The sequence below is a fragment of the Chlorocebus sabaeus genome, chromosome 7 (assembly GCF_047675955.1).
Source record: "Chlorocebus sabaeus isolate Y175 chromosome 7, mChlSab1.0.hap1, whole genome shotgun sequence".
NCBI lineage: Eukaryota > Metazoa > Chordata > Mammalia > Primates > Cercopithecidae > Chlorocebus > Chlorocebus sabaeus.
This window is the reverse complement of record NC_132910.1, coordinates 66,537,764-66,564,078: the sequence shown is the minus strand read 5'-3', so window position 1 is coordinate 66,564,078 and position 26,315 is coordinate 66,537,764. Positions and strand designations below refer to the sequence as shown.

The 26,315-nt window shown below is 34.8% G+C and overlaps 1 protein-coding gene across 2 annotated transcripts in view; it reads left to right on the top strand.

Moving 5' to 3' along the window:
* LOC103236155 (N-deacetylase and N-sulfotransferase 4) overlaps positions 1 to 26,315 on the top strand; it is a 290,410-nt gene that overhangs the window by 21,755 nt on the left and 242,340 nt on the right. The window contains exon 2 of one of the 2 annotated variants that reach the window (XM_007999644.3): positions 14,816 to 16,039. In XM_007999644.3, the coding sequence (XP_007997835.1) occupies positions 15,062 to 16,039 (978 nt within the window). In that variant the 5' untranslated portion in view covers positions 14,816 to 15,061. Of the gene's footprint in view, positions 1 to 14,815; positions 16,040 to 26,315 lie in introns of those variants that run through there. The other variant, XM_073017826.1, reaches the window with a different exon arrangement.

The following is a 26,315-nucleotide window of genomic DNA, read 5'->3' as shown; positions in this document are numbered from 1 at the left end:
CAAGCACAACCTCCTAATGATACATTATCTTTCAAATCAGCTGCAAAGCAACTGCATATGAACATGTATTTTTACAAATTCTCATGTAAATGATAAATTATAATGGAACCACATAATGTGATAACTCTAAGATTTAACTATGAGCAGCTGAAGTTGGTATCCAGAAAGCCTAACTGGCAAATAAATCATAATGCCATTCTAAATGGAAATTGTAACCACAATTTTAAGTTATTTCAAATATAGCTCTTATGTTTTTCTTTCTACCTCATAATTGAGAAGAGTAGATGGAGAAATAATCTAAATCATGGTGTACACATTTGTCTTTTGTATATAAGTTGTTCACATTATTTATTTTATGTTGATTTTCGATTCTTAAGAAATAAAAAGAGGCGGGCGGATCTCGAGGTCAGGAGATCGAGACCATCCTGGCTAACACAGTGAAACCCCGTCTCCACTAAAAATACAAAATAAATAAATAAATAAATAAAAATTCTCCGGGCGCGGTGGCGGGCGCCTGTAGCCCCGACTACTCCGGAGGCTGAGGCAGGAAAATGGCGTGAGCCCGGGAGGCGGGGCTTGCAGTGAGCTGAGATCGTGCCACCGCCCTCCAGCCCGGGCGACAGAGCAAGACTCCGTTTCAAAAAAAAAAAAAAAAAAAAAAGAAAGAAATGATTAATTATTTTATCAGATTCGAATCTTTAGAAATGCTGTCATTTCTTTTTCTTTTTCTTTTTTTTTTTTTTTTTTTTTTTTTTGAGACGGAGTCTCGCTCTGTCGCCCAGGCTGGAGTGCAGTGGCCGGATGTCAGCTCACTACAAGCTCCGCCTCCCGGGTTCACGCCATTCTCCTGCCTCAGCCTCCCGAGCAGCTGGGACTACAGGCGCCCGCCACCTTGCCCGGCTAGTTTTTTGTATTTTTAGTAGAGACGGGGTTTCACCGTGTTAGCCAGGATGGTCTCGATCTCCTGACCTCGTGATCTGCCCGTCTCGGCCTCCCAAAGTGCTGGGATTACAGGCTTGAGCCACCGCGCCCGGCCAGAAATGTTGTCATTTCTTATAAATGAAATTATTATACAGGCATGTATACATAACAGAGAAATATAACATTAAAAGCAAATTTATTTCGCCAAAACAAATGCATATTATTGTATACACTTAAAATAAAATAAATACATACTAGATAAATGGTAATTTGAAACCAACATGTATCAAAATTTGTTTTAGATATATTTGAATTGTAGCTATTGTACCCATCTTCCTTTCAGGAAAAGATTTAGATCTTAAAAGTCACAAAAATTAGCAACATATTAAACAGAGCTGATGTTTTTATTCTTCTTCTTTTGTGCACAACAGTAACAAAAATATGTATATTGAAAAACAGAAATAAAACTTCAGAAGCAGGGAACCATACAAGCAATATAAAAATGGCTGTTCATTACAAATGTGAAGAAGAGAATTGATTAAAATGTATTTGGTGTGTAATTGTGGCAAAATTAGTATTCTAACATTGAGTCATTGATCTTTCCCTGATGTCAACAGCATGATGCTCATCCTGAGAGCTCAGTTAACTATACTCCTTGGGCTTACCTAGTTAACACTTTCTTTAGTTTAGTAACCTGTCAATGGAGAACAGGTGCTGTTGGCCTATTTTTGCAATAAAAGCAAGAGTATATTGCCCTCTAGTGTTGAAAAAGTTAGGAGACCAAAAGAGTGTTCGGAAATACCCATTAAAAAAAGCAAATTTTTTATTTTCTCCTTTCACATAAACATGATATACCAATAGACAGATTATTATCAAATATAATTAATAAATGTGTTTTATGGCCTCTGTTATAAAAATGGTGACTGGATTGAGAATAAATTATTTCATTTTATTAGGTTATCTTTTTGTAATTTAATTAGATCCTTTTTCATTTTAGTTTTGGGTATTTTACAACTTTAGGAAGTATCCATTCTTCATAATACATTATCTTCTCTAATTATTTTGGATTTTTCAAAAATAAAAATTAGGTATAAATATCATTTTTAAAAACCTTTTTAAAGTAAAGAACATAACTCTGTAGAGTAGGTTATTCTATTGGTAGCGGTACTTTACAGGTCCTTTGTAGCTAGGTTTTGTGCCTAGTAAAAATATGTATTTCCTTCTCTGAAATACAAGAGAAAGGATTAAGTAGTAAAAAATTCTTCAGAAAAAGTCTTCTAAGAAATAACATAAAAAATTAATGATTGAGGTAGAAATGATACATTTACTATTGTATTTAAAAATAATAAGCTAACTTTTAAATAATACTGGAACAATAACACTACATGTTACACTTAAACTTGGTGAAGACGGTAGATCAAATTTTGTGTGCTTACCAAAAAATAAAAATATAATTAATATAAATAAATATATAAATTCTGTGGGGACATATACCAATATTAATATAATCCAGATTTCTCCAGACCTACATATCCTGTGACTAAAAAAGGGGTCTGGTTGATAATAAGTAAACTTAGAGATAATTTTGTGAAATTGATTTTCCAATTTTCAAAACCTTAGGCTTGATTCTGAGATCATTGTTCCAATAAAATCTATTAAAACATTATAACATTGAACATCAATTTAACTGAGTTACTCAAGATTGTTACTAATCTACTGTGTGTCTAATTTAGTATTGGGTTATGCTTGAAGGAAAATAAACTAACTAGCTTATTATGAAAAGAGAAGCTTTCTATATAGACTAGGCTATTGAAAATGTACCCACAGTCTTCTGCGGAAGACACATAAGCCAGTTATGTAAAAATGCAAAGGTATTATAAAAAAGATAAAGACAACATATTCTTCAGAGATTTAGAGTAAGAAAGACTACCAGGGGCAGAAATGAATAGGAAAGACTTGTTATTCATAAGATTATAGAATTTTATAGTTTGAAGCAAACTTACAGTTATGAAACTCACCCATTTAAAATTTTTTCCCTACATTTTTGTGCTTTTATACAGATAGTACATGATTCTTGAAAAAATGAAATAAGATAGAAAAGTACAAAACAGAGACGATCAATATTTCGTTGAGCATCCTTCCAAATCTTCCCTGGAGTGTATACATGAAAATAGAAATACAACCTTTTTATATACTTCATTTAGAAAATGAAGATACTGAACTTCAGACTCCTTCCATCCTCCACCACCTTTCCCAACAAGTGTCTGGAGAAAAGATCATTTGAGTTGTACCTTGGGGTAGAGAAAGAAGGTGAATATATGCAAGACATAAATACAGTTATTGTTGTTTTGGCATAATTGTTTTGTGCATTAAGTAGCAGGAAGTTTACAAAATGCAGAAGATTCAATTCTGAATAAATCACAGTTCCTGCCTTGGTGGAAATCCATGGATAATTACTCAATTAAAATGTCTGTGTTATAGGCTGTACTCTGAGAGCATAGTGGAGACACACTTACTAAACTAACTTCTGTAATGCCAGGGGTGACTTTTTTGAGGTAGTTTTATCCAAGCTGAATCTTTCTAAAAATGAATAAGAACTGATTAGACTTAAAGATAAAAGAGATAACCTGGGTCATTCCAGAACTGTAAATGGTTCAACACATAAAGTACAGAAATAACAAGATGAAACATTTTATAAGAGTAAACTCTCAAAAAGCTTGACTCTGAAGCTAAAGAGAAAAATTAGGGCAGTTGCTTGGATTGGGGGTGGGGGTAGGGGTGGCATTGAGTGTGACAGAAAATGTTATGAACATGGGCATGAGCTAAACTTGTTAACAAAATGGTATCTGGAGTCTCCAACTAAGATAAATACAGAACCCAGAAACTAGGAAAGGTGAGGAAGTGGTAGGGACTGAAGTCATTCAGATATCTAAAGAGTATAATTACAAATGAAATATATTTAGATGCTGTTTAAGGTCTACAAATGAAACATATTTAGATGCTGTTTATGGTCAGTTACTAACAAAGCATTATACCATTTTTTTTTAAGTCCCCAGAAAAGAGAGGTTGAAGTTCTAGAAAATAGGTGGAGGCCAAAAAAAAAAAAAAAAAAAAAAAAAAAAAAGATTAACTTTAGAGGAGATATACATTATCTATGGAATCAGGAGGCAGGTAAGGACAGTGAGAATTTTTCGGTTTGGGAAACATTAGTGGGAGGGAGTCAGTTTGGCTCCCTGCATAATTTTGAGCCAGTTCAAGCTTTGCTTTCTGTTTGCTTTGTAAAGTAGAAGATTGTGCAGCTAGGGAGAGGGGCCATGTGGCTTAGAAAGTTATTGAAATCATCAAAATAGTATAAGTTGGGGAAATAGAAATAAAATAATGATGTATACTTCAAAGATGTCTTAATCACATTTCCCTTTTATTATAACTGTCATAATTCTAAGTGTAAAAATATAATAAAAATTATATTTTAAACTATAAAAACACATTATACAGAAAAATATAGAAAGAGACACAAGAATCTGTTAATGTTCATTTTATTTTTAATATTACGGGTTTACAAAATTTATAATACTTTCAAGTAAAAAATATACATAAATTTCGTTAAGAAAAAAAGCAGTTGAGTTTCTGAAACATTTTCATATCATCCTTGCAGATATGTTACAGAAAAATTTTTTACTTTTGAAAGAAAATGGTTAATAATATTACATCTAAGCAGGAAGGCATATCCTGATGTTATATTTCCTCAGTCACCTTTTGTAGCTTCCACATAAATTGTTTATATGGAGTGAACAAAAATCAAGGCATGAAATCACAACATTGTTACATAGATTAACAGATTAATGCCCACACTTTTCACATGAACTCCATTAGCATAAGCTTAAGTCAGTAACTTTAAAACCATCCACTGTCAAGGAAAAATATAAGAAAAGAAAAAAAATTCTAAAGGTGAAAGGGAAATAGGAAAGGGAAGAAACAGAACAGATTAAAACAAAATAATTTAGATGTTTTTGCTGATAATAAGAGAAATACTCAAATTCACAGATGTACCTGGTAAATAGGCTCTTAATAAATGTTAATACATATATTTGCTCAATGGATGTCGGATAAATGCCTTGACTTCTTACATGAAAGAGAAAAATAGGAGCAAATCCAGGATTGGACTGAATTTTAGATAGCCTGTCTGGTTCCAATTTAATTATAAATGTCCCATTGTAAATATTACCTCCAAATCTATAAAAATGAGACAGAGTCACAAATTTATCCCAAAGTCATCCTAAGGTCCTGAGGAAATTGTCTGAATGTCAGAAACCCTGAGGCAGATCTACTCATTCAAAAATTGTCTAATCCTATTTAATTCTGGTCCACACATTCTGGAGATCTGATTATTATTTTAGTAGTATAATGGTAAAATTCAGTGATGAAATCTTAACTATAAATATAAATAGAAAGTTCCAAGCAGTGATTATCAGACCTCTCAACTTGGCCACGGATAGCATGTCTACTACTTTACTTAAATCTTATATGGCAAAGCAGAACAAATATCCACATAAAAGTTTCCTTATTTCCAAAATCTCCATGTTTTTCTAATAAGCAAGATGAATGCACAGAAATTTGCAGTTGATTTTAATAAATTAGACTCTATATTAAAAAAATCATGCTGTTTCTTTGCTTTAGAAAATAAGAACTAAGAAAATGGTAAATAGGCACTATACATATCTCTGCAGGAAATGGTGATAAAAGAAATCGCCTGACATTTACTCTTCTATTTACTGAGTTGACTTCATAATCTTTTGAAGTATGAATGTAGCTGATAGCTCAGAGCTATGTACCTAGTATAATATTATGTTACAATATAATATTATGGTAGTAATGTTATCATTATGTTTGAAATGACACTTTTAAGAGTCTGTACTGGTAAAAATCCACACTTTGGGGACTAAAATAAATTTATATTATGTCACTGAAATCAAGAAAATATGAAGTGCATGAAAGTTAGGTGATAATCAACTGGTTATTTATGGGTATAGAAAAGATCGTTTCTGCAGAAAATTATAAACTGGACGTACTACTTCGATTTTGATTAAATATAACAATTACTCATTACATTGTTCCTCTATTTTGAAAAAGTTATGATTTATGTAGCAGTGATTGCTACTGAAAATAATATCATAATATTTTTGGCCTAGAAGCTGAAAGGAATTCCATGGGACCAGCCATATGATATCAACCATTTCATAGTCTCAACTACTATTTCATCAATATTGGATATTTTCTGAAACCACTCAGATTCATAAGAGACTGCATTGATCTTTAGCTAAAACCTTTAAGATATTTATAATTATTTTAACAACAGATTAAATAATTTGCATTAGCTGTGCCCTATTGAGTAGCACTCCTCAAACAGTTTTTACCATCACCTAGAATAAGAAATAATCTTACATTGGTATACAAATACACACACACATGCATACAGAGGCACCATAACATAAAGTTTCATAAAGCACTACTTACCTCTGCCATACATGAAGTTTGACAATGTTTCTATTCTGGTCTACTTCATTTTCACTTACGTGTTGGTGAAATGTAATTTGAGAAATACTGCATCTCTCTTGAAAGATGAGGTACTAATTCATTCTCACACTACTGTGAAGAAATACCCAAGACTGGGTAATTTATAAAGAAAAGAAGTTTATTTGACTCACAGTTCCACATGGCTGGGGAGGCCCCAGAAAACTTAAAATCATGGCAGAAGGCATCTCATTACAGGGTGGCAGGAGAGATTGAGTGCTGAGCAAAGGGGGGAAATCACCTTATAAAACAATCAGATTTCATGAGAACTCACTCAGTATCATGAGAAGAGCATGCGGATAACCACCCTCATGATTCAATTACCTTTCAGCGGGTCCCTTCTATGACACGTGAGAATTACGAGAACTACAATTCGAGATGAGATTTGGGTGGGAACACAGAGCCAAACCATATTATTATGCCCCCTGCCCCTCCTAAATCTCATGTCCTCACGTTTTAAAATACAATCATGCCCTTCCAACAGTCCTCCAAAGTCTTAACTCATTCCAGCATTAACCCAAAAGTCCAAGTCCGAAGTCTTATATGAGACAAGGCAAGTCCCTTCTGCTTATGAGCCTATATAATCAAAAGTAAGTTAGGTACTTCTTAGATACAATGGGGATACAGGCATTGGGTAAATATACCCATTCAAAATGAGAGAATTTGGCCAAAACAAAGGGGCTTCAGGCCCCATGAAATTCTGAAATCCAATAGGGCAGTCATTAAGCTTAAAGTTCCAAAATAATCTCCTTTGGCTCCATGTCTCACATCCAGATCACGCTAATGCAAGAGGTGGGCTCCCATGACCTTGGGGAGCTCCACTCCTGTAGCTTTTCAGGGTACAGCCCCCCTCCCAAGTGCTTTCACAGTTGGGATTGAGTGTCTGTGGCTTTTTCAGATACATGATGCAAGTTGTTGGTGAATTTACCATTCTGGGGTATAGGGGATGGTGGCCCTCTTCTCACTAGGCAGTGCCACAGTGGGGACTGTGGGGAGGGAGGCAGCTACAAGCCCACATTTCCCTTCCACACTGTCCAAGGAGAGGTATTCCATGAAGGCTCTCCCCATGCATCAAACTTCTGCCTGAATATCCAGACATTTCCATACATCCTCTGAATCATAGTCGGAGGTTCAAAAACTTCAATTCTTGATTTCTGTGTGCCAACAGACCCAACACCACATGAAAGCCACCAAGGCTTGGGGCTTACACCTTCTGAAGCAACAGACAGAGCTATATGTTGGCCCCTTTTATCCACAGTTGGAGTAGCCTGAGGCACAGGGCACCAAATCCCAGACTTCACACAGCGGGGGGGGACTCTGGACCTGGTGGATTAATCCATAGTTTTCTGTGATGGGAGGGGCTGCCATGAAGGTCTCTCATGCCCTGAAGATATTTTCCCCATTGTCTTGGTGATTAACATTCTGCTCCTTGTTACTTATGCAAATTTCTGCGGCAGGCTTGAATTTCTCCCCAGAAAATGGGTTTTTCTTCTCTACTGTATCATCAGGCTGCAAATTTTCCAAATTTTCATGCTTAGCTTCCTCTTGAATGCTTTGCCACTTAGAAATTTCTTCCAACAGATACCCTAAATCATCTCTCTCAAGTCCAAAATTCCACAGATCTCTAGGGCAGGGCCCAGTCTCTTTGCTAAAGCATAGCAAGAATCACCTTTTTTCCCGTTCCCAACAAGTTCCTCATCAACATCTGAGATCACTTCAGCCTGGACTTCATTGTTAAAATCGTTATCAGCATTTTGGTCAAAGCCATTGTCAAATCTCTAGGAAGTTCCAAACTTTATCTTACTTTCCTGTCTTTTTCTGAGCCTTCCAGACTATTCCAACCTCTGCCTGTTACCCAGTTCCAATGTTGCTTCCACATTTTCAGGGTCTTTACAGCAGTGCCTCACTCTCTGAGGTACTTGTTTAGTGTATTGGTCCATTCTCACGCTTCCATGAAGAAATACCTGATATCAGGTTATTTATAAAGAAAAGAGGTTTAATTGACTCACAGTTCCTCATAGCTGGGGTGTCCTCAGGAACCTTACAATCATGGCAGAAGGTACCTCTTCACAGGGTGGCGGGAGAGAATGAGTGATGAACAAAGCAGGGAAGCTCTTTATAAAAGCATCAGATCTCATGAGAACTCACAATCACAAGAACAGCATGGAGGTAACCACTACGATGATTCAATTACCTCCCATTAGGTCCTTCCTACATCACATGGGGATTATGGGAACTATAATTCAAGATGAGATTTGGGTGGAGACACAGCCAAACTATTTTGTATGGTTACAAATTTTGGAATTCACCCCAAAGAAGCACTGGTGCAGTTAATGTATATTAAAAGTTGTTAAATGTTTATATAATAATGTTTGTGTTTTCTGGTTTGTGTGTGTTTCCAGACAGGGTATCCCTCTGTCGCAGTGGTGCAATCATAGCTCACTGCAACCTTGAACTCTTGGACTCAAGGTAAACCCCCTGCCTCAGCCTCCCAAGCAGCTGAAACTACAGGTTCACATCACCGCACCTGTCTTTTTTTTTTCTTTTTTCTTTTGTGTTGAGACAAGATCTTGCTTTGTTGTCCAGGATAGTCTGAAACTACTGGACTCAAGCAATCCTTCAGCCTCACACTCTCAAAGTGCTGGAATTACATGTGTGAGCCACTGCTCAGTCTATGTAACAGCTTTAATTAAAAATTCTGTTTCATTAATATAAAATATGAGCTAATTCTTTATGATTCCTAAAAGCAAACAAAAAAACTCATGAAGCAGGTAAAAACAAAGTATATAATAAAATGTTTTCCTCATAGGCATCACAAAAAGTCAAGGTCAGTGAAATTATCCCAAATTCTTAAACCATTCAAATTTATAACACAGTTGCTTTTAAATCAATTGAATTCACCTCTACAATTTTTCTCCATTTTTAGTAGACATTTTTTGACTTTGAATATCTGAACTTTTAAATTGAAATAAAACTTGCTGATTTGCAGTTAAATTATTTAATTACGCTGACTGCTAAGTTTTTGGCTTCACTTAATTTAGTCTCTGTTTCTTCTCAACAGTGCAACTGTAGAATCCTAGTATAATAAATCATTAGTAGTTTAATCTTAGCTCTGTTTTTAAACATTCTAAACTTTCATTTTGTCATTTTAAAAATAGATCCATATAGAGTAAACAGGATGATGAATAAAAAGAATATAGCATAGTTACTAGCAAGTAGTAGCCATTTATTAAATGCTGGTAAACGTCATTGCTCTTGTTTTCAATTTCAGCTGAATTTTCATAAGGCTTTTTAGTGATTTGTACAGCTCATCAGATCACCTTCAACAAAGAAACAACCACACCTATATACAATGTGATTTAGTATCCAGCTTTCTTCTGTATTTCAGTCTTTCCAAAAAGTAGCAATAACTACAGTAATACCTATAATTGTTTTGTTTACTAACTCCCTTCTCTGCTGCTACCAGAGATTACTAGAAATTTACCATGATTATGTGGCAAATTAACTTTGCAAACTGTATTTTAGAGAATCTCTAAACACATTTTATAAATGTCAAAAAACAATCTTATAACAGATATATAAAACAATAATGTTAATATCATCATATAATTATTTTCTAATCTTGAAAGAAAGTAAAAGATTCTAGGAGGTATTTATTCCACTGCTAACTAGGTGATAAGCCATATTTGGAAGGATAGAAAGTAAAAATAAGAAAACAAAAATGAGAACAAGAAAGGCAACACCTAAAAAGGCCTCCCTTTTTTTCCTCATCAAAGCCTCTGCAGGGGTCATGAAGTCCACATTTTGTGATAGGTTGTCATGACAAATAATGCATAGATCTCTCTTCCAAATTTTTAACAATAGATTTATTAGAATGTGGAAAGTCAGATTTAGAAGAATTGGGACCAAAGCCTGTTTAACTTACTTAGTTTGGTGGTTAATAAAATAGTTTTTCCATAGATGAAGTTTACTCAGTAATCCACATATTTGTCTGTTCTTTCTATAATGAAAGGTCAACATCACCATATAAGGTGAAAGTGGGGAAAGGAGAGCTCTCAAACGTTTCTGTTTGTTGCTAACTTGTCCCAGGGTCTTCCTGAAGAAGACACTAATTAAGGTAAAATAAAAATTTTGGTCTATCACCTTAGACTACTTAAAAACAAATGCCACATATTTTTATACCATTATAGCAGCAGTTCAATGTCTTCATTATTATCCTGAAGTAATGTTTTAAATTTTGTATGACTCATTTAACACGTGCCTTTTGAAAAATAATCTCAATTGTCTTATTTGACTTATGGTAACAACATAAGATTCTTACGTTGATTGCTCTCCGTATCCATACTCCTGCATGCCTTTTTCCCCACCTTTTTAAGGGTCACACAGTAGGTAAGAGATTCAAACTAATCACAGACTACACCTCTTTGGCATCCCAAACAATGTAATAATACCATTTCTTACTTCAGGTGTGAGACATAAGTAAACATTTATGGTATATCATGTTTTATGGTCCAGGCTTCCTCATCTCCACTGGCCAGTTTTGCCAGGGAAGGAGAACTGGGAGAATTGAATGGGAAGGATAACTCCTTTAGTTAAAACACTTACATTGAAAACACATATGTCTTCCATGGTGGTAATAGGTATCCGTCATTCTTCTAACTCTGAACATATTAGTGTTAAATAAATGTCACATTTAAATTTTATTTATTCTTTGAGCTGGCAGATTCTTGCCCCATATTTTTTTTAAAAATTTATTTTTCACTATTGCATTAGGAGGAGATATTCTAAATATGCAGAACTGACATATTCTCCTTTGTATATTCGAAAATAAAAATCACATTTTTACTGTGAGAAGAAGTAAAGATTTAACAAAGTGTTAACTTGTCATCCATTTAATTTCTCTCCAAATCTCCTGGTTAAATTTATTCCTAAAATACTAAGCAATCTTCCAAAGCATGTAAGTAGATATCTGCTCTTATCAGGTTATTTAGGGAAGTGGTGTGGATGGGGTGGGTCTGATTTTATGTTTGTTTAAATAGATTTTTAAATTAAAGATGTGAGCTTGGATAAATCTAAGAATTGATATAAGATTAATAATCTCCTTTGACAAGTTCCAAATATCTTTCAATTTCATTATTATTACACACACACACACTACACACTATATGTATACACACATATATATTTTAATTGAGTTTTTATTTTAAAAAATTATATATGAAAATTTTCAAGCATATATGAAAGTAGAGGATATAGTATAATTGCTTTACGTATTTCATACCAAACCAAAGCCTTTTTATTTCTGTATTCCATTTCTTTTTAGTAAAACGCTATCCAATTTGTTTAAAGGGAGCTGAGTTTTGAAACAAAGACTTTCGGAAAGCAGACAATTATATTAAAGAATTTCATTTGGCTGGGTTAGTCGCTCACACCTGTAATCCCAGCATTTTGGGAGGCTGAGGTGGGGGGATCACCTGAGGTCAGGCGTTTGAGGTCAGTCTGGCCAACATGATGAAACCCCGTCTCTACTAAAAATACAAAAATCAGCAGGACTTGAACGTGTGTGCCTGTAATCCCAGCTTCTAGGAGGCTGAGGCAGGAGAATCACTTGAACTTGGGAAGCAGAGGCTGCAGTGAGCCGAGATCAGGCCACTGCACTCCAGCCTGGGTGACAGATCAAGACTCTGTCTCAAAATAAAAAAATTAATAAAACAAATAAAATTTGCAAGTAGAGTGTTAGTAATTCCCCAACAGGTGGGATTCATTTGTTTTTAAAGTCAATGTGGGGTCACTGGGGAGACTTTGCAAACTGGTACAATATGTTTCACAGTGAAAAGCTAAGGTACATTTATATATTTGGAATCCGAAATGTTAAAATATTTAAATTATTTGACATAAATTTTTAATTTTTTGAAAAAGTTTAAAAGTTATATTCTGACAAAAAACAACCATTTCAACATTATGTAGATTTTTAAAATTTAAATTACTGAGATTAATTATTTTAGAACATAGAAATGGAAAATGAAAAGTAGTGACATAATATTGTAATGTTTAATTATTTAAAAAGTTTTAAGTCATTAATAACCACTAATCACTCAGATCCCCAATTAAAAAAATAAATCCATTAAATATCCAGTGTGATAGAACATAATGCTCATTAAAACACATGCTAATTTAATTATATCTGATGTAATATGTCTGATATAATACATATCTTAAATATATATATATATCTCACACATTGATAACATGAACTATTTTCACCCAAAATAGTTATCCTAGGGAAAGTTTGGCAAATTAGGAAATTGAAAATTAATTGAAAATTATTTAAGTACTCTGACAGTTTAGCGACAAATGAAGTAAACTTGTATAGAAAGTAATTCATAAAAGTCAGAATCATCCATACAAAGAAAAACATCTAATAATAATGGAAAAGTATGTCCATTTGTGATGAAGCAATTTGGGATTTTTTTTTTTTTTTGAGACAGAGTTTCACTCTCGTTGCCCAGACTGGCCAGGCTGGCATGCAGTTGTGAGTTGTGTGATCTCAGCTCACTGCAACCTCCCCCTCCTGGGTTCAAGCATTTCTCCTGCCTTGGCCTCTCAAGTAGCTGGGACTACAGGTGTGCGCCACCAAGCCCAGCTAATTTTTGTACTTTTTTAGTAGAGACGGAGTTTCACCATGTTGGCCAGGATGGTATGGATCTCTTGACCTTGTAATCCGCCCACCTTGGCCTCCCAAAGTAGTGGGATTACAGGCGTGAGCCACCACACCTGGCCACGGGAAATTTTTTTTGATGCTGTGTTAGTTCATTCTCAAATGGCTATATAGCTGCAAATGGGTAATTTATAAAGAAGAGTTTTAATTGCCTCACAGTTCTGCTTCTCCTTTAAATATCAGTTCTGACTTTAGGTCATTTCTTTGCTCCTGTATCCCAGTATAGATAGTTAGAAGCAGCTAGGTCACTTTTTTGGGGGTGGGGTAGTGGTGGAGGGGACGCAGTTTCACTCTGTCACCCAGGCTGGAGTGCAGTGGCACAATCTCAGCTCACTTAATCTTCCACCTCCTGGGTTCAAGCAGTTCTCTGTCTCAGCCTCCCAAGTAGTTGGGATTACAGGCTCCTACCACCATGTCTAGCTAATTGTTTTTTTGTATTTTTAGTACAGACAGGGTTTCACCATCCCGGCCAGGCTGATCTTGAACTCCTGACCTTTTGATCCACCCACTACTTCTTGAATGCTTTGCTGCTAGAAATTTCTTCCACCAGATACCCTAAATCACCACATTCAAGTTCAAGTTCCACAGATCCACAAGGCAGGGGCACAATGTAGTGTAATTGTTTGCTAAGGCATAACAAAAAATGACCTTTTCTCTAGCCCCCAATAAGTTCCTCATTTCCATCTGAGACCTCCTCATCTTGTATTTCGTTGTCCATATCACTATCAACATTTTGGTCACTACCATTTAAAACCAGTCTCTACAAAGTTCCAAACATATCCTCATCTTCCTGTCTTCTGAGCTCACACTGTCTCTTTTTTTGAACTAAAGGAAGTGATAGAGAAATAGAACATCTGATTCTTGGATAAAAATTGACAATGGGTAAGAGTTTTAATTCTTATTACAGGAGTAGGCAAAATTAGGGAATATGCTTTGAGACTAACATGCCAATGTTCTTTTCGCCTAAGCTTTCTGTCCTCTGTTTCATTAGTGAGATATGAGAATGCCTGCTTCTGCATGAAGAAGGAGCAATCCTATGTATCTGGGCTGTAATGCTGAAGAGGGTCAAGTGGCTCCCTGTCAGTCTGGATAAAGGATATATTATTAAAGAGAAAAACTCGTAACTACTCTAAACTTAAGACAGATTTATTCAGTCAGCTGGGAATTCCAGAGACTCAAGCAGATACCTAAGAGCATGTTTAATTGCTCTAAGTCCCTGATTCCTTATTTCCTAATTTTATATGTATATAATGGTTATCTGTAGAACAGTTTTATGGTAACTGACATTCTTTGTTAAGGCTTACTTTCTTACTTCTTTTCCTTTTTGGTATGATTAGTTAGAAAATGATCTCAATACATGTTCCTATATACATATGGATGTTTAGGCAAAAATAAAATTGGATTCTGTGTTCTGGAAGTTATCAAAAAATCTACCGTACTCTGGTAGTTAAGTTGACTATAAACATCAGGTTATTAATATTTTATCATATTAAAACGCTAAAATTATCATTGCTATATATGTTTCTTGAGCATCAGCATTTATATACAAATACATATTTTTATTTCTATTTTTGTCTTAGTTATTACGTTTCTCCTCTCTTTCAGATTATGCTTAGAGGATTCTGCAGCAATTCTTGATATTGGACATATTCAAAATCTCCTCAACTTATGTCCTCCCCGTCTATTGCCTTCCAGCTTTAACTCAGTTGTGCTCCCTTCAAACATTGTACATGATTTGCAATGGTTACATGAACTCTGGGGAAGTCATATTTGCAACATCTCATACTTTATTCACTATGGCACTTTAGGAAAAGAAATTGGGGAAAAGATTCCAAAACATTATCTTAAAAAATGAATCTTATTGTGAAACTTCGGAGAAGTTTTCGAACATTGATTGTTCTCTTAGCTACCTTTTGCTTGGTGAGCATTGTCATTTCTGCCTATTTTCTCTACTCTGGCTACAAACAGGAAATGACACTTATCGAAACCACTGCAGAAGCAGAATGCGCTGACATCAAAATTCTACCATATCGGTCAATGGATCTGAAAACAGTGAAACCTATTGATACATCCAAAACTGACCCTACTGTCCTTCTCTTTGTGGAGAGCCAATACTCTCAACTCGGTCAAGATATCGTAGCTATTTTGGAGTCCAGCCGATTTCAGTACCACATGGTCATTGCCCCTGGAAAGGGAGATATACCTCCTCTTACAGATAATGGCAAAGGGAAATATACTTTAGTTGTTTATGAAAATATTCTGAAGTATGTCAGCATGGACTCATGGAATCGAGAGCTCTTAGAAAAATACTGTGTGGAATACAGTGTTAGTATAGTCGGTTTTCATAAAGCCAATGAGAACAGCTTACCAAGTACACAATTAAAAGGCTTTCCGTTAAACCTTTTCAATAATCTAGCTCTAAAGGACTGTTTTGTTAACCCTCAATCTCCTTTGCTACATATTACCAAAGCCCCCAAGGTTGAGAAAGGCCCTCTTCCTGGGGAAGACTGGACTATTTTCCAATATAATCATTCAACCTACCAGCCTGTACTTTTAACTGAATTACAGACAGAAAAATCCCTTTCATCCTTGTCTAGCAAAAAACTCTTTGCAACGGTGATTCAGGATCTGGGGCTTCATGATGGAATTCAGCGAGTACTTTTTGGCAACAACTTGAACTTTTGGCTGCACAAGCTCATCTTCATAGATGCCATCTCCTTCTTGTCAGGGAAGAGGCTGACATTGTCCTTGGACAGGTACATCCTTGTGGACATTGATGATATATTTGTTGGGAAAGAGGGAACAAGGATGAATGTCAAAGATGTGAAGGTAAGCATATGTATCAATAACATCGAAATTTGTATTTCACAATGTGGAACTGGTAAAATATTCCAAATATGATAGATTACTAATCACTAAAGTTTTAAGATGCAGTAGAGTTGAAATAAAATAGCCATTTAGAAAAACCTTGAACCAAGACTTAACCATTCTTTACACACACATACAACACACACCAGAAGCTTCAGAACAGGACAGAACTAAAATACCCCAAAGAGTTAGTGAACTTAATCGTCTTGCCTCGTTTTTCTTTCTTTCTTCTTTTCTTTTTCTTTCTTTTTTTTTTTTTTTTAGAACAGAGTCTTGCTCTGTCATCTAGGCTGGAGTACAGTGGTGTGATCTTGGCTCACTGCAACCTCCGCCTCCTGGGTTCAAGCAATTCTCTGCCTCAGCCTCCTGGGTAGCTGGGATTACAGGTGCCTGCCACAGGTCTGACTAATTTTTGCGTTTTAAGTAGAGATGGGGTTTCACCATCTTGGCTAGGCTGGTCTTAAACTCTTGACCTCGTGATCCACCTGCCTCAACCTCCCAAAGTGCTGGAATTACAGGCATGAGCCACTGTGCCCGGCCTCCTTGCCTCTTCTTAAGTATTTCCCATCCCACCTAGAACCACTTAAAACAGCCTCCCTTATTATAGCACATGTTGCAGTTTGTAACAGTGAGACTAAGATAGCCATATAACTCTATTTATGGATTATTTACCCTGCCAAATCCTGCCAAACTTGGGTTTGAAAATTGTGGTGTAAATAGAATAATGGAGAAACAGCACAAGACCTTTCTACAATCTCAACCAAGCATAATATTTGCTCATATGAAATGTTCAGATATCTGAAAATACAGATATTAGCAAAAACAAATCATTTTATAGGGAATGTGGCATTGGGTTGGCCTCAGGTAGCTTTCATTATTATACCTATATTATTTATTTATTGCATTATTTGCGAAAACACAGCAATGTTACTGATAGCACTTCTAGGTTTTGATCAATTGAGACAGAATAACAGATTCTGCCTGGGATTGCTACTAAATAAAAATAAATCCACTACGCTACACAAGATTAGGTGCACAATTCTGAAGATAATCATCTTTTAAACAATCTTGATGCAGTACTCTCACCTTTTACTTGTGACTATCTCATCCTACGTATAACTAAATTTATTTTGTGTGTAAATAATTTTAGCAAACACATAAACAAAAATTAGAGGACACAATTGAGAATAATAAAGGAATCAAAGAGTGTTAAGGTGTTATTAACTTTTTTGGATCTTCTGTTAAAGTGTTTATCTTCCAAAGATAAAATTTGGATACTTCTTCAAAATAACAGGCATTTTTTTCATCATAAGACCTGATGGCCACTGTAAAGCAAAATGATTGAAAGCAGTAGAATAAATTAACTTTTTAAAAACCTTCAAAGTTTATGTGAACCAATGAACTCTGTTTTTCATAAGTTCCTATGAAGCGCTGCTTGACTGTGACCCAAATATTTTATTTCAAGACTGTTAAGAAAAGATAAAGTGACGATAATTGAGTTCCATCCAGATTTTTCTCATTTTTTCTTTTACATTTTTAGTATGTATTATTCTCTTTAATTAGTATAAATGATAGTTTTCTTTTAATTTTGAAATCATAGGCTTAACAAGAGGCCAGTAACTTCAAAACGTTCTCCGAGTGGTTGATTCCTTTCTTCACACCCTGAAAATATAGCATTTCCAAGTTTCAGGCTAAAGAACAATATGAATTAAAAAGTTCTTTACAAGTCTAAATGAATTTAACCAGATCAAATTCAGCTATTTCACTTTTTTCTCAAATAGAAAAACAAATTGTTACTCACTGCTGCTCAAAATAATATTCAAAAGTCGCTGATGGCTATCTCAACTGACATAACCCTGAACAGAATAAAATAATATTGAAATTTAACAAAGGCTTGAGCAGTGTCACATATGGAGAGAGAATCAGAAAGGCTATGTGTGTGTGTATACATTTATTAGTGTGTGTTCCTATGGATAGAATTATATCCTATATATGAAGTAATGTATAATATTTATGTATGTACACATATTAACTGAACTGTGTTTTTGAAGAAAATACTCTTTACTGCCTTTTTTGTTGTTATTTCTGGTTCTCCCTCAGAATTATTTTTATTTTTACTTTTTCATTGACAAAAACAATATATATTTTTCATGTACAACATGATGTTTTGAAATATGTGTAAATCATGAAATGTTTAGATATAGCAAAATGACATAGGAATTAATTATCCCAGATACTTATCATTTTTTGGTGAAAACACTTAAAATCCACACTTTTAGTAATTTTCAAGAATATGATACATTGTTACTACTAGAATCTACGATAGGTTTCTTCAACTTATTTTTCCAATCAACATGAAATTTTGTGTATTTTAACCAAAATCTCTCCAACCTCCTCACTCTCAACCTCTGGGAATTACCATTTTACTCTCTGCTTCTTTGAGTTTAATTTTTTTAGACTCCACAAAAAGGTGAGATTATGTATTTATTTTGCTATGCCTTGCTTATTTCAATTAACATAATGTCCTCTAGGTCATCCATGTTGTCACAAATTACAGGATTTTCTTCTTTTTAAAGTCTGAATAATATTTCATTGTGTATATGTATCTCATTTTCTTTACTCATGTATCCACTGATAGACACTCAGGCTGATTCTATATCTTAAATATTGTAAATAATGCTTAAATGAGCAAGGAAGTACAGATATCTCCTTGATAAGTTGAATTCATTTCCTTTGGATATATACTCAGTAGTAGGATTGCTAGATCATATGGTAGTTCCATTTTTAATTTTTTGAAGAATCTGCATATTGTTTTCCATAGTGGCTATACTAATTATATTTCCACCCGTGTGTATGAGGGTTCCCCCTTCTCCACATCCCTGCCAACACTTGTTACCATTTGTCCTTTTGATAACAGCCATTCTAACAGGTATGATGGGATATCTCATTATGGTTTTGACATACATTTCCCTGATGATTAGCGATGTTGAGTATTTTTATAACCCTATTGGTCATTTATGTTTTCTTTTGATAAATGTTTATTCAGGCCTTTTGCTCATTTTTTAGGTGAGTTATTTGTTTCCTTACTATTGAGTTACTTGAATTTGATATGTTCTTTAGCTATTACCTCTTATCAGATGTATAGTTTGCAATTTTTTCTCCCATTTCCTATGTTGTCTCTTCACTCTGTTGCTTCCATTGCTGTATAGAAGCTTTTTTGTTTGATGTAATTCAATTTGTTTATTTTTACTTTTGTTACTTGTGCTTTTGGGGACATATCTAAAAAAATCTTGCCCAGAACAACGTCATAGAGGTTTCCTCTATGTTTTCTTTTAGTCATTTTATGGGTTTAGGTCCTACAATTAAGTCTTTCATCTATTTTAAGTTGATTTTTTAATATAGTGTGAGATAAAGCTCTAATTTCATTCTTCTGCATATAGATATCCGGTTTTCCTAACACTATTTATTGAAGAGACTGCCCTTTCCCTATTATCTGTTCTTAGAAACTTTGCTGAAAATCTATTGACTGTAAGTGCAAGAATTTATTTCTGTGCTCACCATTTTATTCCATTGGACTGTGTGTCTGTTTTTATGCTAGTATCATGCTGTTGTGATTACTATAGCTTTGTAGTATATTTCGAAGTATATTTGTTTTCCTTGAGATTGCTTTGGTTATTTGGATCTTTTGTAGTTTCATATACATTTTAATATCTTTTAAAATTTTTTTCTATTTTTGTGAAAAATGTCTTTGGGATTTTGATAGGAATTGTTTTGAATCTGTAGATCATTTTGTATATCATAGACATTCAACAATAATAATTTTTGTACGTTACTAGTGGGGATAAGCTTTCCATTTATTGGTGCCTTCTTCAAGTCCTTCAAGCATATTTTGTATGCTTTTCTCCTGCTGCTTTCAAGATCCTTTGTCTTTGATTGTTTACTGTTTGACTATACCATGTCTTGGTGTAGTCTTGTTTGGCCTTTCTCTGCCTGAATATTTGTGTTTTTCCTTGGGTTTGAGCAGTTTTCTTCTATTATTTTATTAAATAAGCTTTCTGGATTTTTATCTGTGTTTTTCTTAAACTTCTATAATTTGAGTATTTCCCTCAGACCTATTAATGAATAAATATGAGAAATTTGATTGGAATTGAGAATTGAAAACTATTTACATACTAAGTTACTTATATGTCCAAAGAAAAAATGTTCTAGTCACAGTTTTTGCTTTTTGACTTTATTTTTTGGATAAATACAATTTTGTGGGAAATAATTTCAATTATGTGTCAAAAAGTTTTGATAGTCTCATATTCTTCATTCTCATGTTTTTTTTTTTTTTTTTTTTTTTTCTTTTTCTGGTAGTATAACAGTAATACACTAGTGCACAAAGAGAATTTCATTCTCCTTCAAACTCTACCCCAATTCTAGAACAATGGTGTTGCATAGTTACTGACAATTTTCTATATTACTCCAAAATAATATAAAAGAGACATTCAGTTGGTATTTTAATAGGTATTTCATACGTATTTCAATTTGTATGAAATACCTATTTGAATTTGAAATTCAAATGTCATCCCTATTTCAAGGTATGAAAGAGGTATTCTGTTCCTCAATAAAACAAATTAAGGAAAGCAGGAGTGTTACGGATAAAAAAATCTTGGTTATGTTTGTAATTGGACTCTTCTTCAGCCACTCCCACAATTAGACTGGAATAGCAAGAGCATTAACAAATTCAGACATAGCCTTATCCTCAGCACCACCTCACTCTATCAATGTGTGTGTGTGTGTGTGTGTGTGTCTGTGTGAGTGTGTGTGTGTGTTTGTGAAGGCATATTTTCATCTGAGCCCAGTTTTCTCTTTTGAGATAGAGATTCTGAATAATACTGTTAAGGAGTAAGTACTTTTAAGGCAAATAATTTTAATGCATTGAAAAGAATACTAGTTTTTATTTTATTTTTATTATTCTTCATTTTGAAACAGAGCCTCACTCTATTTATTGCCCAGGCTGGAATGTAGTGGCACAATCTCAGCTCACTGCAACCTCCACCTCCTGGGTTCAAGCGATTCTCCTGCCTCAGCCTCCCAAGTAGCTGGGACTACAGGAGCACACCACCACACCTGGCTAATTTTTGTTTTTTTTAGTAGAGACAAGGTTTCACCATGTTGGCCAGGCTGGTCTCAAACTTCTGACCTCAAGTGATTCACCCATCTCTGCCTCCCAAAGTGCTGGGATTACAGGCATGAGCCACTGTACCCGGCCAGAATATGTGTTTTTTGACTGAAATTAAGTGTTCATTATTTCTAATACTTAGTTATAATTGGCCTAAGCTATCTACTGTATATCTTTTTTTTTGTAGAATTATTCATGCTTTATTTCATTTTATCATTCTCTTCTCCAACTAATGCTACTGAGATAAAAATCAATGTCCTTTTATAAAGCAATCAAAATTAAATTCAGACAGTTTCAGTAACTATCATTTGTTTATTAATAAAATTTCATTGTATACCTAAAAATTCAAGATATATGAGAAAGATTACTCATGTATATAAGCTCCTAGAAACTAATTATATTTTTAAAGATGGTAAAATATTATCTATCAATTAAGTCAGACATATGGTCATGTTTTGACCTGTTAATATAACTGTGGTCCTTAAAGGCATCACCCTCTTCCCACTCTCCACCCTCCAGTAGGCCCCAGTATCTGTCATTCCCCTCTATGGGGAATAACATGTGTTCTCATCTTTTAGCTCCCGCTTATAAGTGAGAACATGTGCTTTTTGGTTTTCTGTTTCCATATTAATTTCCATATCTGTTCCCAGCTATATCCATGTTCTTGCAAAGGATATGATCTCACTCTTGTTCATGGCTGCATAGTATTCCAAGGTATATATGTACTATATTTTCTATATCCAGTCTACTGTTAATAGACATTTAGGTCAATTCCGTATCTTTGCTATTTTGAAGAGTGCTGCAATGATTGTATGCATGTATGTGTCTTCGTAATAAAATGATGTACATTCCTTTGGGTATATATATATAATAATGGGATTTCTGGGTTGAATGGCAGTTCTGTTTTTAGGTCCTCAAGGAATTGCTACACTGTCTTCCCCAGTGGTTGAACTAATTTACATTCCAACCAATAGTATATAAGCATTCCTTTTTCTCCACAACCTCTCCTGCATCTGTTATTTTTTGACTTTTATTTTTATTTATTTGTTTATTTAGAGGTAGAGTCTCATTCTGTCACCCAGGCTGGAGTGTAGCGGCAAGATCTCGACTCACTGCAACCTCCACCTCCTGGGTTCAAACAATTCTCTTGCCACAGTTTCCTGAGGAGCTAGGAATACAGACATGTGCCGCCACGCTCAGCTTTAGTAGAGATGGGGTTTCACTATGTTGGCTGGGCTGGTCTTGAACTCCTGACTTCAAGTGATCTGCTCTCCTCAGCCTCCCAAAGTACTGGGATTATAGGCATGGAGCCATCCTGACTGGTATGAGATAGTATCTCATTGTGGTTTTGATTTGCATTTCTCTAATGATCAGTGATGTTGAGCTTTTTTTCATATGCTTATTGGCCGCATGTATGTGTACTTTTGAAAAGTGTCTGTTCATGTCATCTGCCCATAATGGGTTGTTTTTTTTCTTGTAAATTTACTTAAGTTCCTTATAGATACTGGATATTAGACCTTTGTCAGATGCATAGTTTGCAAAAGTTTCTTCCCATTCTGTAGGTTGTCTGTTTATTCTGATAAAACCAAATTTCTAATTTCAATTATCTTTGTGAGCCAGCTCAAATATACATTTCAATATCTATCCTTCCCACTTCTCAATACACACTGTTTTTTGTTAGACTTGCCCACTATATAGTTTTCAACTATGACTATCTCATGTCTACCACGACCTATTTTTCTCAGTTTCTTTACTAAACTACTTTTCCTGAATCTACCCATATTTTAAGTTCTACTTTTTGTAAGAATGTGACACATCCCCTAATGACTCCAGCAGATGGTTATTTCTTTTTAACTTGAGTCCCTGCATAATCACTGACCTTAATTCTCACTTAGCATCTTTATGTATATAAGTCAACTCCGAAATTAAGAGGTAACAGTTTTTCTCACACATCTAGTTATGCCCTAAAGAATGTAATAAGCAACCTTACAAATGATTAAAAAATATTTAATTGACAGTTATAATATTGTCTTTTAACTGTTTGGTGAGAGCAGAACCATTTAGTCACAGAACTGATTTACTTTCTTTTTTTTTTTTTTCTTTGTTTGGGATGGAGCCTCGCTCTGCGCCCAGGCTGGAGTGCAGTGGCACAATCTTGGCTCACTGCAAACTCTACCTCTGGGTTCACGTCATTCTCCTGCCTCAGCCTCCCGAGTAGCTGGGACTACAGGCACCCACCACCAAGCTCGGCTAATTTTTTTGTATTTTTTAATTTATTTAATTTATTTTATTTTATTTTGGAGACGAGGTTTCACCATGTTAGCCAGAACGGTCTCAATCTCCTGATCTTGTGATCCATCTGCCTTGGCCTCCCAAAGTGCTGGGATTACAGGTGTGAGACACAGCGCCTGGCCAGAACTGATTTACTTTCTAAAGAAAGAATAATTTGAGGATAGTTTTGAACTTTATCTTGAAGCAAGTAATTTTTATATTTTGCATCTACAACAAAAGTGGAAAACAAAATCTATGTTATAAACTTGGAGTCCAAAATAAGTAGCTAGCAAGCTAATTGGTTTGGTTTTCCTTCCCATGTAGTGTTTTCAATGGATCTGAACCTAGGCTAGTATTAAGACTTGATCTAGATACAAGTAATTTACCGATGTGTTAACAGGAATGTTTTCATGCCTTTATTTTACGACATATTTTATGAGTTGAAAACCATATGCTCAAAACTATAAAGTGAAAAAGTAATAAACTGTATACATTTGATGATGAAAACAAAGGTGATAAGTTAACAGATATGAAAAACAGTTAATAGAGAGTCTTGAAAATACAGGGAAATAAGTCTTAGTTAGTTCCAACAGCCATTTGAAATCTTCTCTTTTTTAAACAAGAAAATGATAAGGTTACTATATTTAAGAAGGACTCTTCTATTAGTAATGTAAATATCTGAAAAAAAATTCCAGTCAAAATATGTTCAAGAATTATAACGTCATTAAACAGGAGACAGGTTGCTATGAACAGCAAAGAAGAAATCTAGTATAAAATAAAATTTTAAAATTTGATTCCTAATTTGAATAAGGGTTGGATGAGAGAGAAAAAAAACCCTCAAGATTACTAAGTTTGTGCCTTTAGAAAAAAAGACATTATTTATCCTATGAACATTAGCACAGAAGATGAGGGGCTACATTGGTAAATGAAAGTATTAGTTTTCTATATTTTATGATTATAAATAAGTTTGTTGTATTTGGTAAACTAGTTTAAAAAATCTGTTTTTAGAATATTTCATACTTCAGACTCAATGAGGTATGAATCATTTTCAGAGTTACAGATGAAAAACAAAGTCTAGTTTGTGGTAGATGGAATCCAGATTTGATGCATATCAGCCCGTATAGGTTTAGCAATGCAAAAGAGTCCAGACAGCAAGAATTGGGTGGATGACCCAGCCAGGCAGTGAAGCAAGCAGTATATGAAAGTTACTGGCAGTTTCTAGGTGGGTGACCCAGCATACAATCAGCAAGTGTAACATAAGAGCTGGGCAGTGGCCTGGACTGGTGGGAATCAGCATTTATCAAAGATATTCAGTAGTCAACAGAAGGTACCAAATGTCTGAGTTCAGTTTTGTGGGCAGCAGTCATCTTGAGAATAATGGCACAGACAGCAGTGGCTTACTCCTGGAGGAAATGTGGGATTGGATAATTACATCACAATGTGGAGTTTGACATAGTGCACATGACAGAGAATGTGGTAGTTAGGAAGTTAGGAGCTCGGTCACAGCAAGCCTGTGCAGGAGAGAGGAGCCATCAGCAATACTACCCAGAAATGATGGTCTTGATATCCTGATACAGAACTCCCTAGGTCTCCCTTGTCAGGGAGGGATTACATTTGGAACATCATGAAATCCTTAGGTGCCCAGTTGTGCGAATTAGATGCACTATTTGAAAGTCCTCAATTGATCAAGGAGAAAAGCAGGCAGTATCAAGGGCTTATAATAAGAATGGTTTCTATTCCATGTAAACAAGGAGTATCACTGTGTCAATTAAATTGTTTTAGTAAGTAGAATTTGGCTTGTTTGAAAAGAGAAGATCTATTATGTATTTTGGCAGTCAGTAGTGACCTTGGACAACCTCAAATTTACTTTCAAGAGAACAGTTACTGTACAGGCTATATTTAATCATAATTTTTCTTCTTTTATTGAACATCTCAGTGTGAGTAATCTAGGTTTTCATTTCTTCTGAATTCTTTCAAGTAGCAGCACACATTTCACTTTATCAATGGAAAGAAAAATCATCTGTTTTAAAAAGGCTCATTTATGGAAGCAAATAGGGTTATTCTACACTTAAAAAATTACCAAAACTATATAAAAATACATTTTAAAATAAAAATTAAAAAGTTGAGAAAATGCTTACCAGCAATACCTTTTCCTCTGTATATCAATCTTTATTAGAGAGTTCACACAAATATGTATTCAGTTCCTGATTTCAGTAGTATAGACAGGACATATTCACAATTTTCTGCATTACAAGGCAGAATGCAATATATGCCATGCCAACATTATTGTACACAATGGGGACAAAGACAAGGTGACAGTAATTCTTCCTCTAGGAACTAGGAATGTTTAATGGAGGATGTGGCATTTGAGTCCTCTGTGATCACTGGACAGAATTGTAGCAAAGATAGCTGGGCAGTGTATTCTAGGCCGGTGGATCAGCCTAAGCTCAGACTTGGCTGAAAATATCAGGATATTTTTGAGAATGGTAAGTTGCCTGTGTTAATTGAATTATAAGGTAAATGAGAAATAGTTGGACTAAATGTAGGTTCTGTTTGTGGCCAGAATATAAAGCCCCTATCCTGTTATAGAACATTAGCCTTCATTCTGTTGAAAATAGGATACCGCTGGAGTCACTCAGGATTTTTAAGCTAGAAAGTGACATGATCAGGGTTGGAATTAAAGGAAAATATATTGTTTGAACCAGGGAGATGTTTTGAGGAGACCAATTAAATAATCTATTACAATAATACAAACATACTAATGATTGTAACTTAAAATAAGGTATTTATTGAGCATATTAA